Raw genomic sequence first — 22692 nt, 5'->3', positions numbered from 1 at the left:
TACCTCCTTTCAAAGACAATGGGCTGCTTTTCTGGGTGTCTGATGACCTCTGCCAGCATTCAGAAGTTGTTTTTTGTCTACATATACTTTTAAATCTCTATAATTCCTATCTTAAAGAACACAAAGGGATAGAATCATGGGTTAACCACGTGTGATTACTTTTTTTGCCTGGATTCTTTGTCTAATAAACATAGCATGTTTTTTTCCTTAGGCTCAGTTTCATAAGGTTAACATCCACTATATCTGGTTTCTCTGATCTTGTCCTGTCTCTGATTCTGATTCTAGATCTAACGTCATTGTTATCATTGGGAAATGGTAAGAAAGAATACTAAAATATACTATATATAGTTATATATAATATAATATATATATCATATAATATATTAATAATATTCAGTTCAGTTCAGTCGCTCAGTCGTGTTGACTCTGTGACCCCATGGACTGCAGCACGCCAGGCTTCCCTGTTCATCACCAACTCCCGGAGCTTACTCAAACTCATGTTCATTGAGTCAGTGATGCCATCCAACCAATCATCCACTGTTGTTGATAGAAATATTAAGAATATAAATGTAATATATTAAAATATGTATATAATATGACCACAGCTTCTTTTTCTTGCTTAGTTACTCAAGTCCTGCATATAATAGCTCTGAGGAGCCCATTTGGGTAGATCATACTCATGCCCCAGAAAAGCTATGAAATGTGTTGACCATATCTTGTCCTATCTTCATATCTTCAGGCAAAAGCTCTGGCTTCCTAATCGAGAATTCTTCTGGCTGGTACCAGGATATATTCAGAGACATCTTTTATATTCATCTTTAGTATTTTGGGGGCTTCCCTGATAGCTCAGTTGGTAAAGAATCTGCCTGCAATGCAGGAGACCCAGGTTCAATTCCTGGGTTGGGAAAATCCCCTGGAGAAGGGATAGGCTACCCACTCCAGTATTCTTGGGCTTCCTTTGTGGCTCAGCTGGTAAAGAATCTGCCTGCAATGTGGGAGATCTGGGTTCGATCCCTGGGTTGGAAGATATCCTGGAGAAGGGAAAGGCTACCCACTCCAGTATTCTAGCCTGGAGAATTCCATGGACTGTATAGTCCACGGGGTTGCAAAGAGTTGGACACAACTGAGCGACTTTCACTTCACTTAGTATTTTCATTATTGATTTATTAGTTATCAAGAACTCTTATATGAGGCCATAGTCATCACTTGATGGAAGAAGTGTGGCAAGGAGGAACTTGTTCACCACCAGAAAATATTATTAAGTTGGGAGTTCAAAGATCTTGGACTTGGGTGCACTGATCATTGGGATACATGAATTTGGATTGACTCTCTGTATGGAAGCTATGAGTACATTTTCATTTGTATGTGGAATAGTGGCATTATATTAGTTGAAAATGTTTTGTGAATGATGTGGGCTATGAAGTTCATATGTTATTTTTGTCTGTTCGATATATATTCCCAATTATTCTGGTTTTCCTTTAAGGAACCAGCTCTCTCTCTCTCTCAGTCCATAGGTTTGTGCAGAGATGTCCCATTCCCTGGTTCAAAGAGGAGGTGAATTAGGGCAGTGAACCAGCCCTTGGAATTACAGGGGAACTATTGGAAACAATGTAGTCTCTTCTTCTAATCTAGTGAGGTGCAAATGTGGACCTTCCAGTGATAAACACAGTGCTTGAGTGCCAGCAAATAGCTGTGCCTGAAATGAAACCATGCATGGACCTTTCAACAATTTGACCTAATACATGCCCTTCTTCCTTAAACCAGTTTATTTTTAATTCTGTCACTTATAACCAGAAGAATTCTGACAAATAGATACCCATATCCCATAATGCCCCCCACTGCCCACATTATACTTATGCTAAGAATAGTTTACTGATAGTAGCTTTCATTTTTTTTCTCAAATCTATTGATATTTTTCCCTTCTACATTTATTCCTCCTTATCTGATCCACTTTTAAACTACATGTGAGAAGCCAATTCCCACCCTGTTTGTTGATGCAGCTTGTTCTTAAGCATTGCCTTGTGCAAAGAACTATTCTGGATAGTCCTAAAGGGAGAAGGAATAGAGGTGAAGGCTTGGAGTTGGAAAACACAGGAGAAGGCTCAATGGGAGAGAAGTCTGGGAAACTCCGTGGGAGACCTAAAGCACTAAATAGAAGGAAGGGCATTCAGTTAGAAAGCAATTTCTATTTTGTTGCCCACCCTGTACCCTTTCAGTGCTCCATGGCAGAACGCCAGAAGGAAATGACTGGGTGCTACAATGAAGGAGATATAGTAATGGGTAAGACATGTCTCCTGCATTGGCAGGCAGATTCTTTACCACTGAGCCACCTGGGAAGCCATATATACATACATACTTACAGACACACATACATACACACATGGTGATATACAGATATATGTATGTATATGTATATCACCATATATACATATATTGGAGTGGGTAGCCATTTCCTTCTCCAGGGGAACTTCCAAACCCAGGGATTGAACCCAGGTCTCCTGCATTGCAGGCAGATTTTCTTTACCGTCTGAGCCACCAGGGAAGTGCATATATATACACACACACACACACATTCTACTTTCTATTTTTATGATTGCCTAATCTAGGTACCGCATATAAGTAGAATCAGAGTCTTTGTCCTTTTGTGACTGCCTTATTTTACAATGGCAACCCACTCCAGTACTCATGCCTGGAAAATTCTATGGATGGAGAAACTTGATGGGCTACAGTCCATGGGGTTGCAAAGAGTCAGACACAACTGAGCAAATGAAGTGAACTGAAGACCTGATACAAGAGGGATCATCCAATATTTGCCTTTTGTGTCTGGCTTATTTCACTTAGCATAATGTCCTCAAGGTTCATCCATGTTGTAGCATGTGTCAGAATTTTGTTCCTTTTAATGGTGGGATGTATTCCATTGCACATGTGAATCACATCTTATTTATCCATTCATTTGTTGATGAATAATTGGATTGTTTTTACCTTATAGCTATTGTGAATAATGCTGCTAGGAACACTGGTGTGCAAGTATCTGAATCCATGTTTTCAATTCTTTGGGATATATACTAGGTGTGGAATTGCTGATTCATACGGTAATTCTGTTTAAATTTTTGAGAAACTGCCAAACTGTTTTCCAAAAAGGCTATACCATTTTACATGGCTACCAGCAATGCAGAAGGGTTCCAATTTCTCTACATCCTTAACAACACTAGTTATTTTCCATTTTTAAAACTATAGCCATCTTAGTGAATGTGAAGTGGCATCTCATTGTAGTTTTGATTTGCATTTCCCTAAGATGATGGCATCCGGTCCCATCACTTCATGGGAAATAGATGGGGAAACAGTGGAAACAGTGGCTGACTTTATTTTTTTGGGCTCCAAAATCACTGCAGATTGTGACTGCAGCCATGAAATTAAAAGATGCTTACTCCTTGGAAGGAAAGTTATGACCAACCTACACAGCATATTAAAAACCAGAGGCATTACTTTGTCAACAAAGGTCCGTCTAGTCAAAGCTATGGTTTTTCCAGTAGTCATGTATGGATGTGAGAGTTGGACTATAAAGAAAGCTGAGTGGGAAGAATTGATGCTTTTGAACTGTGGTGTTGGAGAGTCTCCTCAAGACTCCTCAAGAGTCTTCTTGAGAGGCCCTAGACTGCAAGGAGATCCAACCAGTCCATCCTAAAGGAAATCAGTCCTGGGTGTTCATTGGAAGGACTAATGTTGAAGCTGAAACTCCAATATTTTGGCCACCTGATGTGAAGAGCTGACTCATTTGAAAAGACCCTGATGTTGGGAAAGATTGAGGGCAGGAGGAAAAGGGGATGACAGAGGATGAGATGGTTAGATGGCATCACCTACTCAATGGACATGAGTTTGGGTGGACTCCAGGAGTTGGTGATGGACAGGGAGGCCTGGCATGCTGTGCTTCATGGGGTTGCAAAGAGTTGGACACGACTGAGCTGAACTAACTAAGATGATTTTGAGCATCTATTCATGTGTTTATTGGCCATTTCTTTACCTTCTTTGGAGAAATACCTGTTCAAGTCCTTCCTTTGTCCATTTTTGAATTATTTGTTTTTTTTGTTGTTGAGCTGTATGATTCTATTTTTTGAATCACAATGTTAAATGCTGGAAATACAGTAATGAGTAAGACATAGACCCTGTCCTCAAGAAACTCACAAATTAGTGGGAGAAGCAGACAATATTCTAATGCAGTGTGGTGAACCCAGTGATAATTATATGCTCAAGATATTATTCGAGTTTCAAAGAGGGGTACACTAGTGGAGGTGGGACACAGACATGGAAGTTTTCCTGAGTGATATGGTACTTAGAATCTCAAAGGATGCTAGCTAGACAAAAAAGGGAAAGGGGTTCACATTCCAGGCAGAAAGGAAATGATGAGCAATGGTTTGCAGACATGGAACAGCAGGGCATGTGTTGGAAACTCCAAGCATTTCCCTGCTGATGGAATGGGAAGTCCACTGAAGGCAAGGACAAGAGATGAGGCTGGAGAGCTAGACAGGGATTGGATCATGCCAGATGTTATAAGCTGTTATAAGGTATATTTATGATTTATCCTGAGAGCTCTGGGGAGTCATTCAAGAATTTTAAACAGAGGAGTTACATAGTGAAACTTGCATGTTAGATCAAATCTTCCCGATCTTTTTTCATATTATATCATGGTATACATAGCGTGATGAGTTTTGTATGGCATTCTGAGGTAGGTATACTTGCAGCTGCATGTTGCTGGAGATGACAAGCCCAGGCTTTAGCTTCCCCAGGTCCAACACAGCTGTCTCGAGAGCTAAGAGACTGCTGGGAAAGTGTTTTAGATAGATCATGGTGACAGTCATGTGAAGAACAGGTTGGAGGAAAACAGCACCAGAGGCAAAGTGTCAACCAGGTATAGCAGGGATAGAGAATATAACTAGGAGATAGAACTGATGGGACTTGATAGATTAAAGATAGAGGATGGGTTATCGTTACCATCTTTCTAAATTCCATATATATGCGTTAGTATACTGTATTGGTGTTTGTCTTTCTAGTTTACTTCACTCTGTATAATCGGCTCCAGTTTCATCCACCTCATTAGAACTGACTCAAATGTATTCTTTTTAATGGCTGAGTAATACTCCATTGTGTATATGTACCACAGCTTTCTTATCCATTCATCTGCTGATGGACATCTAGGTTGCTTCCATGTCCTGGCTATTATAAACAGTGCTGCGATGAACATTGGGGTACACGTGTCTCTTTCCCTTCTTGTTTCCTCAATGTGTATGCCCAGCAGTGGGATTGCTGGATCATAAGGCAGTTCTAATTCCAGTTTTTTAAGGAATCTCCACACTGTTCTCCATAGTGGCTGTACTAGTTTGCATTCCCACCAACAGTGTAATAGGGTTCCCTTTTCTCTACATCCTCTCCAGCATTTATTGCTTGTAAACTTCTGGGTCACAGCCATTCTGACTGGCGTGAAGTGGTACCTCATAGTGGTTTTGATTTGCATTTCTCTGATAATGAGTGATGTGGGAGACAGCAAAAGAGACACAGATGTATAGAACAGTCTTTTGGACTCTGTGGGAGAGGGAGTGGGGGGATGATTTGGAAGAATGGCATTGAAACATGTATAATATCACATAAGAAACGAATCGCCAGTCCAGGTTCAATGCAGGATACAGGAAGCTTGTGGCTGGTGCACTGGGATGACCCAGAGGGATGGTATGGGGAGGGAGGTGGGAGGGGGGATCAGGATTGGTAACATGTGTACACCCGTGGTGGATTCATATTGATGTACGGCAAAACCAATACAATATTGTAAAGTAATTAGCCTCTAATTAAAATAAATAAATTTAATTTTAAAAAAGATAGAGGATGGGGAGGAGGAGTCAAAAGTGATTCCCAGGTTTCCTGCTTGGACCACTGGATGGAGAAGCAGCATATTTAAGATGGAAGATTATGATTTAGGGCTGGATATAAAGATTTTATTTACCTTGATGGGCTGGATATGCCCAATAGATGGTCATTATGTTCTTACTGGCTCTATTGGCTATGGAGAAATGAACTGCATAGACCAAGAATCCAGTTCAGTGTGGAAATTCTTATGGGAATGACTCTACCAGAGATCCACCTGTGTTGAAAAGCTTCCCAGTCCACAGCCTCAAAAAAGGCAACCTTTTCTATATACCATGTGACTTCAAACTTTGTCCACAGCTGAATGTTATAGGGATAAACATTTGACCCACTGTTGAAATGATCTCTCATGAGAATCAGGCACTGGGGCCCCATGACTTTGTTTCATGGGGAACCGAACTTAAAGGTCAGATAGATCCATCATTCTCAAATTGCATCCCCAGATTATCGGAATCATTTGAGAACTTGTTAGAAATGTAAAATCTCATACCTCTTCCCCTGGCTACTGAATCAGAGCTTGTTGAATGGGTCTCAGTAATATATGTTTTACACACTTTCTTTCCACTACAGGCTATCACTGATAGAGACTCTAAGGATAAGACTGCCATTCTGGAAGTAACCCTGATCAAGCAACCAAGTGCTGATAATAAGTTAGCAGAGAAAGCTGATTTGCAGAGAGAAGCAGGAGGCTGAAGAGAGACAGGCAGTCAGGCAAAGAAACAGAGAGAGGAGAAACAAGCTACCTGATAACTTCCCAGTTCCATGAGTCCTAGTTGTTCTTCCTGTAGTTGGAGTTTGTGAAATTTCCCTGCATCATTGCACAAATCCCTTTTATTTGAATGACGTTTTATTCTTTACAATAAAATGCCTGATTTCTTAGTTTTCTATTTTTCCAAAAATCTATTGTGCATTGACTGTATGGCTACTGTACAAGACATTATAAAGGATAACAAGATCAACTAGACCTACCTAGTTATTGCCCTTGCGAGGCTCCATTTAATGTAGGAGGAATGTTAGAAGCCCTGTAGGGGAAGTGGCTCCTGAACTTGAAGATTATCTGATAAAAACTAAATATAGATCTTCCATCATTTACAATGGAATTACATCCCCATAAACCCATTGGAAGTTGAAAATGCATTTGAAACATCAAGCCCACAGAACATTGAAGCTTAGCCTCAGTTCAGTTCATTCACTCAGTCGTGTCCAACTCTTTGCAACCCCGTGGACTGCAGCACGCCAGGCTTCCCTGCCTATCACCAACTCCCAGAGCTCACTGAAACTCATGCCCATTGAGTCCGTGATGCCATCCAACCATCTCATCCTTTGTCGTCCCCTTCTCTTCCCACCTTCAATCTTTCCCAGCATCAGGGTCTTTTCAAATGAGTCAGTTCTTTGCATCAGGTGGCCAGAATATTGAAGCTTCAGCTTCAGCATCAGGTCTACCATTGAACACCCAGGACTGATCTCCTTTAGGCTGGACTGGTTTGATCTCCTTGCAGCCCAAGGGACTCTTAAGAATCTTCTCCAACACCACAGTTCAAAAGCACCAATTCTTCGGCACTCAGCCCTCTTCACAGTCCAACTCTCACATCCATACATGACTACTGGAAAAAATATAGCTTTGACTAGATGGACCTTTGTTGGCAAACTCCTGTCTCTGCTTTTTAATATGCTGTCTATGTTGGTAAACAAAACAAAACAAAAAACTAGTGGAGGTGATGGAATTCCAGTTGAGCTATTTCAAATCCTAGAAGATGATGCTGTGAGAGTGCTGCAGTCAATATGCCCGCAAATTTGGAAAACTCAGCAGTGGCCACTGGACTGAAAAAAGTCAGTTTTCATTCCAATCCCAAAGAAAGGCAATGCCAAAGAATGCTCAAACTACTGCACAGTTGCACTCATCTCACATGCTAGTGGACTTCCCTGGTGGGAGACCCGGGTTTGATCCCTGGGTCGGGAAGATCTCCTGGAGAAGGAAATGGCTACCCACTCCAGTACTCTTGCCTGGAAAATCCCATGGACAGAGGAGCCTGGTGGGCTACAGTCCATGGGGTCGCAAAGAGTCAGACACGACCGAACGACTTCACTTTCACTTTCTTTCACATGCTAGTAACTGCTGCTGCTAAGTCGCTTCAGTCGTGTCTGACTCTTTGCGACCCCACAGACTGCAGCCTACCAGGCTCCTCTACCCATGGGATTTTCCAGCAAGAGTACTGGAGTGGGGTGCCATTGCCTTCTCCGACATGCTAGTAAAGTAATGCTCAAAATTCTCCAAGCCAGGCTTCAATAGTACGTGAACCATGAACTTCCAGATGTTCAGCTTGATTTAGAAAAGGCAGAGGAACCAGAGATCCAATTGCCGACATCCACTGGATCATCAAAAATGCAAGAGAGTTCCAGAAGAACATCTGCTTCGGCTCTATTGACTATGCTGAAGCCTTTGCCTGTGTGGATCACAACAAACTGTGGAAAATTCTTATAGAGATGGGAATACCAGACCACCTGACTCGCCTCTTGAGAAATCTGTATGTAGGTCAAGAAGCAACCATTAGAACTGGACATGGAACAATAGACTGGTTCCAAATAGGGAAAGGAGTATGTCAAGGCTGTATATTGTCACCCTGCTTATTTAACTTATATGCAGAGCACATCATGAGAAATGCTGGGCTGTAAGAAGCACAAGCTGGAATCAAGACTGCTAGGAGAAATATCAATAACCTCAGATATGCAGATGACACCATCCTTATGGCAGAAAGTGAAGAAGAACTAAAGAGCCCCTTGATGAAAGTGAAAGAGGAGAGTGAAAAAGTTGGCTTAAAACTCAACATTCAGAAAACGAAGATCATGGCATCTGGTCCCATCACTTCATGGCAAATAGATGGGGAAATAGTGGAAACAGTGACAGACTTCATTTTTTTTTTTTTGGCTCCAAAATCACTGCAGATGGTGACTGCAGCCATGAAATTAAAAGGTGCTTGCTCTTTGGAAGAAAAGTTATGACCAACCTAGACAGCATATTAAAAAGCAGAGACATTACTTTGTCAGCAAAGGTCCATCTAGTCAGAGCTATGGCTTTCCCAATAGTCATGTATGGATGTAAGAGTTGGACTATAAAGAAAGCTGAGCGCCAGAAAATTGATGCTTTTGAACTGTGGTGTTGGAGAAGACTCTTGAGAGTCCCTTGGACTGCAAGGAGATCCAACTAGTCCATCCTAAAGGAAATCAGTCCTGGGTGTTCATTGGAAGGACTGATGCTAAAGCTGAAACTCCAATACTTTGGCCACCTGATGCGAAGGACTGACTCATTTGAAAAGACCCTGATGCTGGGAAAGATTGAAGGAGGGAGGAGAAGGGGACGACAGAGGATGAGATGGTTGGATGGCATCACCGACTCAATGGACATGAGTTTGAGTAAATTCAGGAGTTGGTGATGGACAAGGATGCCTGGCGTGCTGCAGTGCATGGGGTTGCAGAGAGTCAGACACGACTGAGTGACTGAACTGAAAGGAACTGAGATTGGTAAATGTGTTGAGAACACTTATATTAAGCAGCAGTTGGGCCCATTTACCTAACACAAAACTTATTTTACAATACAGTGTGAACTGCCTCATGTAATTTCTTGAATTCTGTGCTAAAGCTGAAAAACAGAATGGTTGTGTTTTGGATGTTTACTCTCGTGATCACCCAGCTGACTGGCATTGCAAAATCAAAAAATTGTAGGTCAGGGCCCATCTGTAGTAGCTGCATCTCAATATCTAGCAAGGCCAAAGAAGACCTCAAGGAAGAGGCGGTAGTTAATATATACCTTGAATAATGAGTGCAAAGAAGGGGAGAAAGCAGAAGGGAAGGTCTTCCAAATAGAAAAATAGCACAAAGATATGGGAACCGATGGGGTGTGTGAAACAGTGAGTGGTGTAAGGCAAATGCAGATTAAAAATGAGACCCTTAATTCTCCTGGTTGAGAATAAGGGAGGAAACTTTCTCCCCACTTCTCCCATGTGTTTCCAAATTTCATTCCCTGTCCCTTTCAAATGAATGTAAATCTTTTAAATGGCTAAAGAAGCCTCTCAAAGGTCTCACAGCTCTGGAATATTACTTGGAGGACCTGGGAACTCTCTCTTTGAAATGCAAATATCAAGGGAAGTATAGCCCCATCTCTCAGTTGCTGTAGGAGTCTAGGAGTCTAACTTCTCTGAGCACCTTGCTCCAATTTGCAAAAGTATCTCCTGTGGTAAAGATATGTTAAGTTTGTTTCTCCAAGCGATACAGTCTACATAGGTGGTCTCCCCAGTAGATGAGAAAGCTAGGACAGAGTCTGAATGACCACAAGTGCTCTTAATTGAGGATTAGTTATGGTGTATCCTGAAAACACGTATGGCATTGGTTCTGTTTGACCGCAAAAGAGGGGCAAGATTCCTTTCTGTCTCTGCAGTCACATAGTGGGTTGCCTCTGATGCTCATCCCATTCTGCTTTAATGTTTATTCAATAATAAACATGTTTTTCTTCATGACTATTTTTGTGGAGAGGATTTGGGGGCTGGAAGATCTCATTTTTTTCAATTTCCCCACCAGGGGTCTGGGGATTCCCTGGTGGCTCAGCTTGTAAGTCTGCCTGCAATCTGGGAAACCTGGGTTTGATCCCTGGGTTGGGAGGATCCCCTGGAGAAGGAAATGGCAACTCACTCCAGTATTCTTGCCTGGAACATCCTACGGATGGAGGAGCCTGGTGGGTTCCATGGGGTCGCAAAGAGTCGGACACAACCAAGCGACTTCACTTTCACCAGGGGTTTGGCTTGTTTGGAGTGTTCAGGTTTCAGAAGGTGGGTGAGACAGGAAGTGAGAGGGCGAGCCTAAGGCCAGAGCACAAGTGGGCTATGTGAGCAGATCAGTGTTATTCTAGACAGGAAGGAGCTATGGAAGAACTAATCCGGGAAATGAAGTAATGTTCTACCTCAGAAAAATGACCCTGGCAGTAGTGTATGTGGTGGGTTGGAAGGGAGAAGCATGTAGTGACATAGCACCGCATGTGGACACAATCTTAGTGTATATCACCCAAAGATTATTCTTGGACGGACCTTTCCCTAAGCCCCCTACCAATATCTGCATTCCAGGATATAGAGAGTAGTGGACAATAGTGAATGTAGCTGCATGTCTGACGCTCCTTGGCTGTTTTTCCTCTATAGTTTGGGAGCTCCTCTGGCCCCACAGCCTCCACCCAGTGGCTCTTGAGGTCCTCAGTATCTTCAGATTCTAGACTATCTCTGGTGATTCCCATCAGGAGAAGGGGCTTGCTTATATTGCAGGGATGTCTACCATTGGCTGGTGCTTGGTTTATGATAAACACTTGCTTGATATTTAGGGAGGTCCTGTAAACCAGCCGCACTGAGGTGTGCCGGTTAGCTCAGATGCCTCATTTATTGGCAGCCCCTACTGGGAAGCCCCTGATTGTGACCATTGACTCCTTGGATCCATGTGAGTTCAGGCTTTCCTATTAAAACAACCCATTAAATGGATTTCTTTCACCTGGGACTTTGTAAACAGAAATTGAGAAGAGTCAAAACACTGTGAATGAACTCCATATACATTTATTAAACAGTTAACAAAGGCACAGCAATAACCACTTACTATATATAGTTAATACACATATGATTCTCCCTTAACTACCAGTTTCCCCAAAGAATTATTCACCTCTTCAGGTCACAAAGGCAAAAGGCAAAGTCTCAACCCCCACCCACTTCTTGATTCTCCATGGGTTGACCATCATTTCCTGTAGCCATTAATGTCTCTAGAAGCATGGAGAATGCAGAGATACCTCAGGTTCCTTCTGCATTCTCAGGTCCAGCTCATGTACAGGCTATCTGCTTTAACAGGTGCTGTTACTACTGCTTACTGCTATGCATCCAGTTATTCAATGATTTTCCACCAGATTTTCTCTTTGCACTCAGACATACATGCTGGGCGGTGTGCTAAATCACTTATAGGGTGAAACCTCACTTATAGGGTGAAAAAGCAAAACTCTGCTTTTTCTTGCATCTGCTTTGCCCGGGTGTCCTGCCTGCCTCTGCACTGCACTGTTAACAGGAAAAACAGAAAAATGCTGGGCTGACCAGAACTTCCTTCTTATCCAGGTTTCAGCATGCACTTTGGAATGGAGCATCTGTTTGAGAGGACAGAAATCAAATCTCCTGTTCCTCTCACAAACCTCACCCTTCTGTCAGGGTGGCTATCCTTTCTATCAGTGGAGCTGTCGGCTTTTGTTCCCCAGACTCCTACTGTCCTCCTGTTGACGGGAGAGTCCAGACACAGAGAAGAATCTGGGAGGGCTCGGTTAAACGGACACTTCTAGTACAGGAAAGCGTCAAGTAAAAAGGCCAAGTATGTGCATCCATCTGTTGGAGATTAACAAGTACAGGCATGAGGCTACTCCAGAAATGTCATCACTTGTAAGGCCTATCACTCTGTTATGCTCTTTACTACCAAAGTGGACCATGAGGGTGGATTCAGGTCTGTGGAATTTGGGGATATCCAGTATCAAGTCAGTATTTTAGACTCATTATTATATCAGAACTTTCCTGACCATGAGAAAATTACAGGAGTCTGCCTTTTTTGGCCTTCTTGAGGTAGTGAATGGCTGTACCGCCCATCCATAGCAATTTGGTTGCTGGTTAAATATTGTGATTCAAGTGCCCAGGGTTTTGCTTCAGTAAAGCGTTTCTCCCTCATCCGTGCATGTGGCCTCTGATACTTGACCACCAGAGTCATGCCTTTTAAAATATAAACACTCCCAGGAGGGGCCGCACATTAAGCACGGCTGCTAACACCTTAGTGTGTTTTGTCTCTTAGATCTCAGTGATGAGCTGCTGTCCATAGCCTGAGATAACCAATAGGAAAGTTCTAATGGGAAAAAAAAACCCATATCTGGGGAAGCAGGCCTGATAAGTTGCTATCTTGGGGCTTCTGGAAGGCCAGGGGATGAGAAAAGGAGGGACTTAAAAGGATGTTGTGGAAATGGTCGGCAAATGCCAAGGTAAACTCAGTTAACACCTGGTTTTGCCCCTGGGTCAACTTCCCTCTGCCTGGTAGAAACTCCATTTTGATGACAGTCGAGAATGCCTGCCCTGAATTCTTGCTGTTATCATTCAGCAGCTTCAAAGAGAGAGACATTAGCTGAATTATTTAGAGGCCAAAGACCTCTTGTAAATGTCTATATACTGAACTGGTTTTAGTGTGGAATTATCAGTCACAGAAACATATCAAACACATCAAAGGGCTCAAAGTCAGCTTATCAAGAAATGCTGCAGTGGGAACCACACTGAGAAATAGTCTAGCAGGGCACAAGGGGCCAGGAAGCTAGTAGCTCTGTATGACTCAGCTGATACTGGAAAAGAATGCAGCCTCCTTTCTGGCCCTTTTCATTGTCCTAGATGTGTGAATAATACTTTGTTGTTCAGTTGCTCAGTCGTGTCCGACTCTCTGTGACCCCATGGACTACAGCATCCCAGGGTTCCCTGTTCTCCACTATCTCCTGGAGTTTGCTTAAGTTCATGTCCATTGAGTCAGTGATGCTATCTAACCATCTCATCCTCTGCCACCCCCTTCTCCTTTTGCCTTCAATCTTTCCCAGCATCAGGGGCTTTTTCACTCTGTCACAACCTCTTATCCAAAGTCTCTTCACCTCAGTTTTCTATAAGCCAACTACTGGACAGTGGAGAAGTTCCTGATTAGTGTTTTAAGTATTCAGAAATCTGACTAAATAAAGTGTTACCAAGTTACATTTTGCTTTCCTTAAAGAACAAAACTGATTATCCTTTCATTCCTGTGCCATTGGTTGGAGAAAGCCAATTTGAAGTGAGAGAAAACATTTAAAAGGAAAGTCATCCATCCTGGTGTTGTGAAACCAGTGATGCCCATCTTGAAAAGAATAAAATGAATGACACTGGTTTCATTCATGACACTCAAGATAAAGGATAGAAATCAATAACAGGAAAATACAAACTCCTAATAATAATATATTTTAGAATATGCCTCGGAATTTCTGAAGCACAATAGAAACCAGTGAGCACTATCTCACAATGTTTAGCATTCTTTTGCTAAAATCTAAGTGTGTCTTTCTTGTGGTAGTGATCTCAATATTATAAGAATAATATAATACACTGGATGTATTAGCTATATAATTCAAAATACTGAAGGTATATATTTAGAAATAAATTTATTCTATGTATGAAATATAGCATTAAACCAAATCAAATTTTACATTAGAATTACCAAATATTAAGATTAATATACTCGAAGACAAATAGCTTTTAAGTGAACTCCTAATGTGTGAATATGGATTCATAAAAAAGACAAAACCAGGAAATTTACACGTTTTATTAAAAGAACAAAAAATAAACAACATGGAAATAGCATACTAAAATGAATCGCATAATGCACACTTCTAAACACAAACAAGCAGTATAGCACTATAACTTGGAAAAACAAAAACAAGAAAATCAAAGCATCTGACCTACTGATAGCAGTTGAGGAAATGAGCTATTGCATTTTGGAGGCAAAATATTATGGGAACAGTCTATACTTATTAAATATTATGACCATTATTTAAATCTATAATTGTTGCACAGGGTTAATAATTTTATATTGTATGTAAATTGGCATTTTTCTGTCCAAAATATGTGCTTCCATTTTCTACATTATACCGGACTGCTGTTATATGAATGCATAGTTAGCATCTTAAAAAAGAATATATTTAGGAGCATCTTTTAAAAGTCTTATTTAAATTATTGTAATTTTGGTGCATGTAACGAATGGTTCATTTTCTAATAATTAATGCAACTACAGTAATACAAGAAAATTGATTTTGACAATGGCAACCCTCAAATCCAATGATATACTAGTCATAATAATTCTCTCAACTGCTAGAGACAAAAGACACAGCAACAAAATAATTTGGTTTCCATCATTAACAAATAGCATCTGTATACAGAAATAAAGCTTTGTAATCATGCAGTTCTATGACAGATAAATGCTTAGGTTGTGTGTGGGGAAAGAGGACTGCTTAAAGTTGGGTTATTTTATAGAGGTTTTTTCTTAAAACAACTAAAGTAATACGATGCAGCTTGATTTATTTCACAGTGATACATTTCCTAAGTATGCTATAATTGAGGATGGTTAAAGAGAAAATGCCTCTGGGATAATCCTGCTTTGGGGTGTTGATGGGTAGTTCTCTTCCAGGGAAGAAGTGTAGCGGGTGGAAACTGAATTAACGAAACTAAATCCTTTTCTGGGTTTAACAGAGGTCCTTTTATCCTCTAATTTTACTTACTCAAAAGACAGCACTGTGTTTAAGCTCCAAAGAATGTGACCCGGTGGCTGTCAGTACGTACAACATGCCATCGGTGAACTGATTATCTTTTGTGATGCTTCTAGGTTCACTCTTACTATTTTATAGTTGATTCTGCCTAACTTAAAATCTTACTATATTTCTATTGACCTTATGAAAATATATCCGTGTGGCTTATATTTTCACAAGGAAATATTAACACAAGAACATGGGTTAAGCTGGGAAAATACGTTGGTGGTAACTACAAAATGAATGAATGCTTACATTTTACATCAATGGAAATGCTGATCAGATGGTCAGGCTGTTAGCTGTAAGTGATCATGGATTGAAGTAGGGGGTGGGGGGGAACAAATTTCTGACCAACTGGCCCTGAGCTATTGGACAACTGTAAGGCTTGGATTGCTTTCTGGCTTTGGCTTATTTTCATGTCTCTGTAAGTGAGAACTATCAAGATCAGTAACAATACTAACACCAACTCTGTCAACCCCAAGATGGGCTCCTTTTCCAGGGCAAGGGCAACGGGTCTCAAGATGGGAAGGACTCAAAGTCTGTATGATGATCTATCCTTAAACCTTTCTAATCTTGACCTTTTTCTAAGCCTCATTGCCTGGAGGCAACAAAAAGATAAATGGTGATTTGTAGGTGACGCGGGAGCTGAAAGAGATGGTCTGACATTCTTTTCTAGCTCCAGTGTATTAATATGTAAGATTTTGGCTGGTTCTCTTCTGTTTCATTAAAAGAGTAGGAGGCTGAAGTGGCACAGTGAAGCACTGTCTAATCTGCTAAAGCTAAGTCAGAAAATAGCTTCCACTGAACAGGTATAAAGTAAATATAAAATTGTGTCAGGAACATTTTTTTCCCTTTGTTGGAGGGGATCAAATGCTCTGTGCTGGCCATACTTAACTGTTAAATTATATCTTTCAATAGTTGCCAATTTGGTTTTGGCTTCTGGATCTTGAAGGGGAAATAGTGGCCAGGGTTAACAATTTGATTGTCACATAAATATATATTAATTGATGTAACCAATATATCTCAATTGATCATTTTCTGTGAAAGATGAAATCTAATTGGATCAGAATGGGAATATCCATCTTGCAGCTTACAAGGTACTTCACTGCTTGTAACCATTGAAAAAAGACCTTAGCACCACAAACCTGCCTGGGGTTGTGTGTGTGCATTTGAGGATTAATTCACAAAACAATCTTTGCTAGCGATCTTGCTAAAAGGTGAAGTACATGAACTTTTGTTTAGTGCCACTGGCTGAAGCTGACCTGTTACCTGCCACCAGTCTTGTCTTATGGTGAGCTGTAGCAAACTAGAAAGCCTCCACAACAGGAAAGCAACATCATGCTTTAGTTAAGTCTTGTAGGAAAAAAAAAACACCTTCTTCTCAAAGTCTTAGAAATAACTCTCTCTTACTAACTTTTCCACTATTATCACAGACTTCTTATATTAAAAAAACAAAACTCCAAGGGTCACTTTCATGAACTATGTACATAAGTGCAAAAAAGGTGTGTCTCACACGTTCGCACCCTAACTGAGACCATCAGTTAACTGCAGCATATGTCTCTTCAACACTGTTATGGGGTCATTCCACAGTATCTGTATGAATGAGTTCACCAACGTGAATGAATGTAATCTGCGCTTTTGTCATTCTTTAACCCTCCTTTGGATAGATTTGAGTAAGAAAATTTTTGTAGCTACAGCTATGCCACTTGAGTAATTTTGAATAAGGTCATAAAAAGAGATCAGGACATATTATGAATACAATTGTGTCTAAATACTGTGGAATAACCCTATCCACACAACAAATTCTATCAGCTCTAAAGCCTGATCTAGAATCCACATGTTGTAAACTTTTTGCTCAAAAAGTCACAGAAGGACGCAAATTCAGTTTTCACAGGGAACTTTGGGATTAAAAAGAAAAATCAACCATATCTATATCTGCGCTTTGAGTTGTATCTGCTACATGCTACACTGTCAAAAAAGCCACAGTTTTACAAGTAAAATTTTCACACACACAAAAATGTCTAAAGGTAGCCATGTTGTAGGTTTGTTGCTGAAGCAACAACTAAATATAATTAGTTAAAAATTATTATTTGTATATAAAGTTAACTTTGTTCTTAAATTGTGAACTGTAAGAAATAGTCATGAACTAGACTCTACACCTTGCTTCAGTGTCAGTTGAAGATCTATCTAGGCGGGTTGAATACACGTAGTAAAATCTTAAAATTTTCTCTAACTCTCCTTCAAGATTAAATTCGTGAACTACTTAAAGATATGAAAAAGGAACAAAATAAAAACTTTAAAAACAAGAAAAAGGAAAACATGGCACCGATTAGTGAGTTGGTGCTCAGAACCTTATTTGTAATTATATTTACAGTTGGATTAGGTGCTATCAGTTAAACTTGCAAAAAAAAGTTGTGATACTCTGTTACCTAGTGTTCATTCTATTGCCTTTGCCAGGCACTGATAAAATAAAAAGTGAGGCCACCATCTTCCTAAATCTATTCAACAGAATTGGGAAATCATATGTACCTATTTCTATTTAAACATGTGTGAAATGCAAAAGAGATTCAAAGCAAGAAGATTCCAGTTTCTATTCATTCTGTGCATCACAGCCTACCCTACAGACTGAAATAACCTGAAAACCTGTGGCTGCATTATCTAAGAGCATCCTCATAAACTCTCTAAAGGAGTGGCGGAAGGCTGAAATAACGTTCCAAGTAGCACATGGGCCTTCCCTATACGTTATTTAACAAAATTTAATGCCAATGTTGTCCTTAATTGGACCTCACTGTGCTTCTTGGTCGTATCATGAAAAAGAGATTCATGCTGTAATGATTCATTTTTATTTGGTTCCTGCTGATGGTAGGGAGGAGGTACTTGCTTTGCCCAAATTGGAAAGCTGGTGAGCTGAGGCTGCCCATTAGTGAACACAGCCTAGTGGTATAGGACAACACTTACGGCAAGATCAAAGTGCTTCAGTGTGTTCAGGAATGGATGGAGAAGATTGATGGAGTAGGCAGAAGATGGCTTTACACATTGCAATTAACTACAAATTAAAGACTCTAGACAAGTGAAATGAAATGCAACAGCTAGCTGAGGAATCATGCTCCAACTGCAAAAGCAAATACTATACTTCACATAGCGATTTTATGAATCCATTTAAATGTAATTGTAATCCCTCTTTAAAACGTACGTATGTTACGGTCACATAGTGCTTTTGGAAATTTGACATTACTAAAACCTTCTTAAACATTTAGATTATTTTCCAAGTTGCAGCACAGTTGTGTATTTTTGAAAGAGACTGAGAGAAGGGGACAAAAAGAATAATTTTGGATAAATAAAAAAGAGGCCCTTGTAAACTACAAAGCTTATAAAATGTTAACTAAGAATCACAAGTGATTAGAATTTTACATATATACACTTAATCTACTAATTGTCATTTAGAGTCACTGATTAGTTTTGTGACTTCTCTTTTTCACCAGAACTTTATAGTCTATCACTTGTCTTTTCTTGAATAAAGATCATTTGAATAAGTCATTGCACAGCTAAAGAGTGCTATCTTAATATTGCATTTTTGTCAAAATTCTTTCACATCAGAACCTTAGTGATTTGAGTTTTCTTTCTCTAAATTCACTCACAAAGCAACTTTTACAATGCCAACAATATAAAAAAACTGTGGCACCAAAAATACCACTACCCTGAATAACTCTCACTGAACCTCTTACTCAAAAACACATCACTATTCATGTCTTCCAGTGCTTAAGGCAACACGCAAACAGCTGTACTCTAGGTTTATTGTTCATGTACATCCTTGTCAGAAGTTTAAAAAATGAGACAGTATGCTGTATCAAAACGTCAAATGACCCAAAAAACTTTGTATCACACTGAAGATGTCTCTGTCTCTTTTAAGGAATACATCTAGAGTATACATCCTTCCTCGATCAAATCTGCCCTTCTGGAGAGGCCCGAGGACAGGTTTTATAAAACTCAGCTCCAAACACAAGTAACATTGCTAGAGTGCAGAGTCAAGATTTTGGGAAATAGAAATTAAGTGGTTCAAAGGACCAGTAGGTAAAATTCAACACGCCTCCTGTTCTCTAACTCCAGACAATGCTGTTAGCAGATGACAATGGTGTAATACAAGCAAGATCACTTAGAAATCACTGATGATCACAATTCAAATTGGTAATTAAGATCAACAGGATATGAGCCACTGAAGAGCTAATTTTGCTCTTTTGTATTCTGAGCCAAATTGATCTGCTTGGGGCTGGAGTCTCAAATGTTCTGAAGCACAGACAACATGAAATGGAGGAACAACCGGGGTCTGGAGATATTTCTGGGTCCAACTTCTACCAAGTAGCTAGGCAGTCCTGGACAAGTCACATGCCCTGGTGGTGAAAAGGTTTCTGCCAGTTCCATTGGTCTGTGCTTCAAATACTACTGGCTGGCTTGAGGTATCCAAAACCTGATTTTCCCTTGGCTTGTCATTTTCATGAAGGAGAATGGTAAACTTGGGACATACAACAAATTTGATGACTTTATGCTTTCCAGTGAGGGAACATATATTTACTAGAAAATACTAAATCTATCTAAACCGATGCAAATTATCATGTGGTTCTACCACTGATCAATAATAGTAACTTTAATAACTGAGTGGGGTGGAGGAGGTATGTGACATACCATAGGAATTAATTACTCTTCTACTTGGCTATTCAATTATTTCAAAAGTATTAGTAGTGTGAATTCAGGTCAGTTCTGTGGAGTGCAGCCACTCCATTTCACCTAAAGGGTGTTACAAACTCTTACAATTTTCAAAACATATAAAAAAAGAAATCCAAAGAAACAAAAAAGAGGCTTGGTTGTGATATGAGAGATTCTGTTGCTAATAAAGTTTGGGAAGGCGAAAATGTATTAATAACATATATCCCAGGTGCTTGCTCCTTCACTGAAATGTTTTAACAAAATGGAAAACTCAGTTGAACTGAAACTAAAGACAACTGTGGCCATCCTTTCAAGAAAGTTTAAATGAATCGAAGAGTAATTTCAAGTGGCTCCCTCTCTCCCCAGCCCCGCCATTTCTCCAAGCCTATACTCAAAGTCTCCAACTGTGATCAACAGAAAAGACTGTCCATTTGGGGAGGAAAGGCCTCACTTGGAACCAATTTTCCTTCACCCTGACTGACTTTTCCAGATTGCATCTTCCTTGTTATTCAAAGAGTAGTGTAAAGAGCATGAGCCATTTCCACTTGGAAAATGGCACTTGTATCAAAGGTTACATTGCAATGGTTTTTACACACTTCCTCCAAAATGTAAAAACTATCTCCACGCCCCCCCTCTCTCTGTTTAATTTATAACCTGTAATTAAAATACCTTTAAGCTTCCAAGAACCACTTTTTCAGCTGAAGATTACAAATCGCTCAGTTTTAGACACTCAGCCTAGAAGACAGGATTCTTGAGCCACAAAACCTGTAATGGGCACTTTACACAATTTATAGTCTAAATGCTGAGAAAACCATTTAAAGGTAAATCCAGAATTTTCCTTAAGTAGCTTTTGCAAGCTACTTAAGAAGTGAAATTCAGGTTAATGTTTTAAGACGTTCCCGGCTATTTTCAGGTAATTTTCCTCTCTCACAAAAAAATCTAGTAACGTTGACTGTACTATACAAAGTCAGATCTACAGGTACAAATTATATACATGCATGTTTATGGACAGGTTTTAGATATACTCAAAAGAGAGGCCTTTTAAATGTCTGCCTCAAGAAACCTACAGAAATATTCTAAAGAGAGAGCATATCAATATTAACCTGTCATGTTTTTCAAGCACGTGTGTTTCTGTTTCCCATTGATAACATTTTAGTTAAAATCAAACATCACACATTACAGTAAAACACTATATACTATGTAAAAACCTAACAACACACAACAATCCAATATGATACAATAATGAGGAAAATGGTACTGGACATACGTGTTACATTCTGAATCAGCCCAATAGACTACTGTGTAAACAAACTGGTAAGGTTAACACTTCAAAACAGAGGAATATTTATCCACCAAGAATGCACAATAAGCCAACAGTCCACTGTAGAGATTCACTCAGCATAACAGTTACTGGGAAATCACAGAGAAACACGTGATAAATTACAAAATGTTATGCTGTTTTACATAGTAATTCAAATAAGATAGACAGATGGTAGTTATTTGTTTTCCATTTGTGTTTTAACATCTCCTTTGTTTAATGCTTTATTTTTTCTCTGAATGTGTTGGTTGGCATGTTTGTTTTAATATATTGACTGCACCACGCTTATTGTTGTGTTGGTAGAAGAGGACATACGTGAATGAATATAGAAAGGCCATGTGGAGGTCCTCACGGAGAGATTCTGGTAATCTGTAACTCTGTTGTTCAGAATTTCAACTGAAATGGAAAAAAAAGAGTGAGAAATATTGGATGGTTATAGAGGTAGGAGTCAGGATATTTGGTTTTTGTTCTAGTTCTGTGTGTGAACCATATGCCAAGATATTCCCCATCCTGAATTTCATAGTCTACATCTGTGAAAACTGAACTGTTGGGAATGTTTACTAAGGAGTCACATACCATGACAGTCCATGGTTCTCGCTGAATGCCAATGTAGACAGTTGCCCTTAAGTTATCAGAGAAGCACTCAACTGTTTCAGGTATTATCTGCACAATGCCAAAACTGTTTGATGAACATCGACCCATCCATTCACTTCCTCCAACAAGCATATATTGAGAAAATATATTTGATTCCATTTTGAAATATGCAAGTATTAAACAAACTTTTATTTGATCTGAATGTTTTGGACCTACACATGAATGGCCTAAGTGTGAATTCTGGGTACACAGTATTTTACAAGATTACATTTTTGCATTCTGGAAAAATGATCAACATGTGTTACATGTTGCAATGATTATGGTGTGCCAAATCTAACTTCTCTCACGGAATCAAGCAAAAAGGAATCACTATTCCCAAACATGTTCTGTTGGAAACTTAACTGTATTTGACCACTTTTGTTTACCTTGATGTGAAGCAGTCCATGAAAATCAGGCAAATGTTTATAAAACCTATTATTCTCACATTTGGTACTATTCCCAAGTTGCCACTATAACAAACGATACCTCTGAAGATGACTACAATATACAGCTACTTCAGTTATTCTGTATATGCCAAGATGTCTTTTTAGAACATTCCTTATGATTAAGGGGACCTGTTTGGGTACTGTACAGTTGTCTATATGCTCTGTCCAGAACCATTAGTGTTCTGGGCCTGCATGTCCTCAGCAAGAAACAAATGCTAGTCAGCTTCTGGGGAACCAGTCCATCAAGAGATCGGCACTGTTGCCTGCTTCAACCAAGTCAGACACTCCCATGATGAAAACTTCAAGCTTTCACTGACTAATGGATGCAATTC

General features: G+C 39.8%; 1 protein-coding gene and 1 non-coding gene across 15 annotated transcripts in view; one reads left to right on the top strand and one right to left on the bottom strand.

The window, feature by feature from the left end:
- Positions 1 to 835: 835 nt before the first annotated feature.
- On the top strand, positions 836 to 907 carry TRNAC-GCA. Its single transcript has one exon. It is a non-coding gene; the product is annotated as a tRNA-Cys (tRNA).
- Positions 908 to 14268: 13361 nt separating this feature from the next.
- Positions 14269 to 22692, bottom strand: part of MBNL3 (muscleblind like splicing regulator 3) — a 121103-nt gene continuing 112679 nt past the window's right edge. For 11 of the 14 annotated variants that reach the window (XM_027533093.1, XM_027533096.1, XM_027533097.1 and 8 more), the window contains one exon: positions 21588 to 21677. Coding sequence is in view for 3 of the 14 variants with exons in the window: in XM_027533100.1 (XP_027388901.1) it covers positions 21544 to 21677 (134 nt within the window). In the remaining 11 variants the exon portion in view is untranslated. Of the gene's footprint in view, positions 21678 to 22692 lie in introns of all 14 variants that reach the window. The other 3 variants (XM_027533099.1, XM_027533101.1, XM_027533100.1) reach the window with 1 other exon arrangement.

The sequence above is a fragment of the Bos indicus x Bos taurus genome, chromosome X (genome assembly GCF_003369695.1).
Source record: "Bos indicus x Bos taurus breed Angus x Brahman F1 hybrid chromosome X, Bos_hybrid_MaternalHap_v2.0, whole genome shotgun sequence".
In the NCBI taxonomy this organism is placed as follows: Eukaryota; Metazoa; Chordata; class Mammalia; order Artiodactyla; family Bovidae; genus Bos; species Bos indicus x Bos taurus.
The sequence above is the reverse complement of the archived record's forward strand: the minus strand, read 5'-3'. Positions and strand labels throughout refer to the sequence as shown.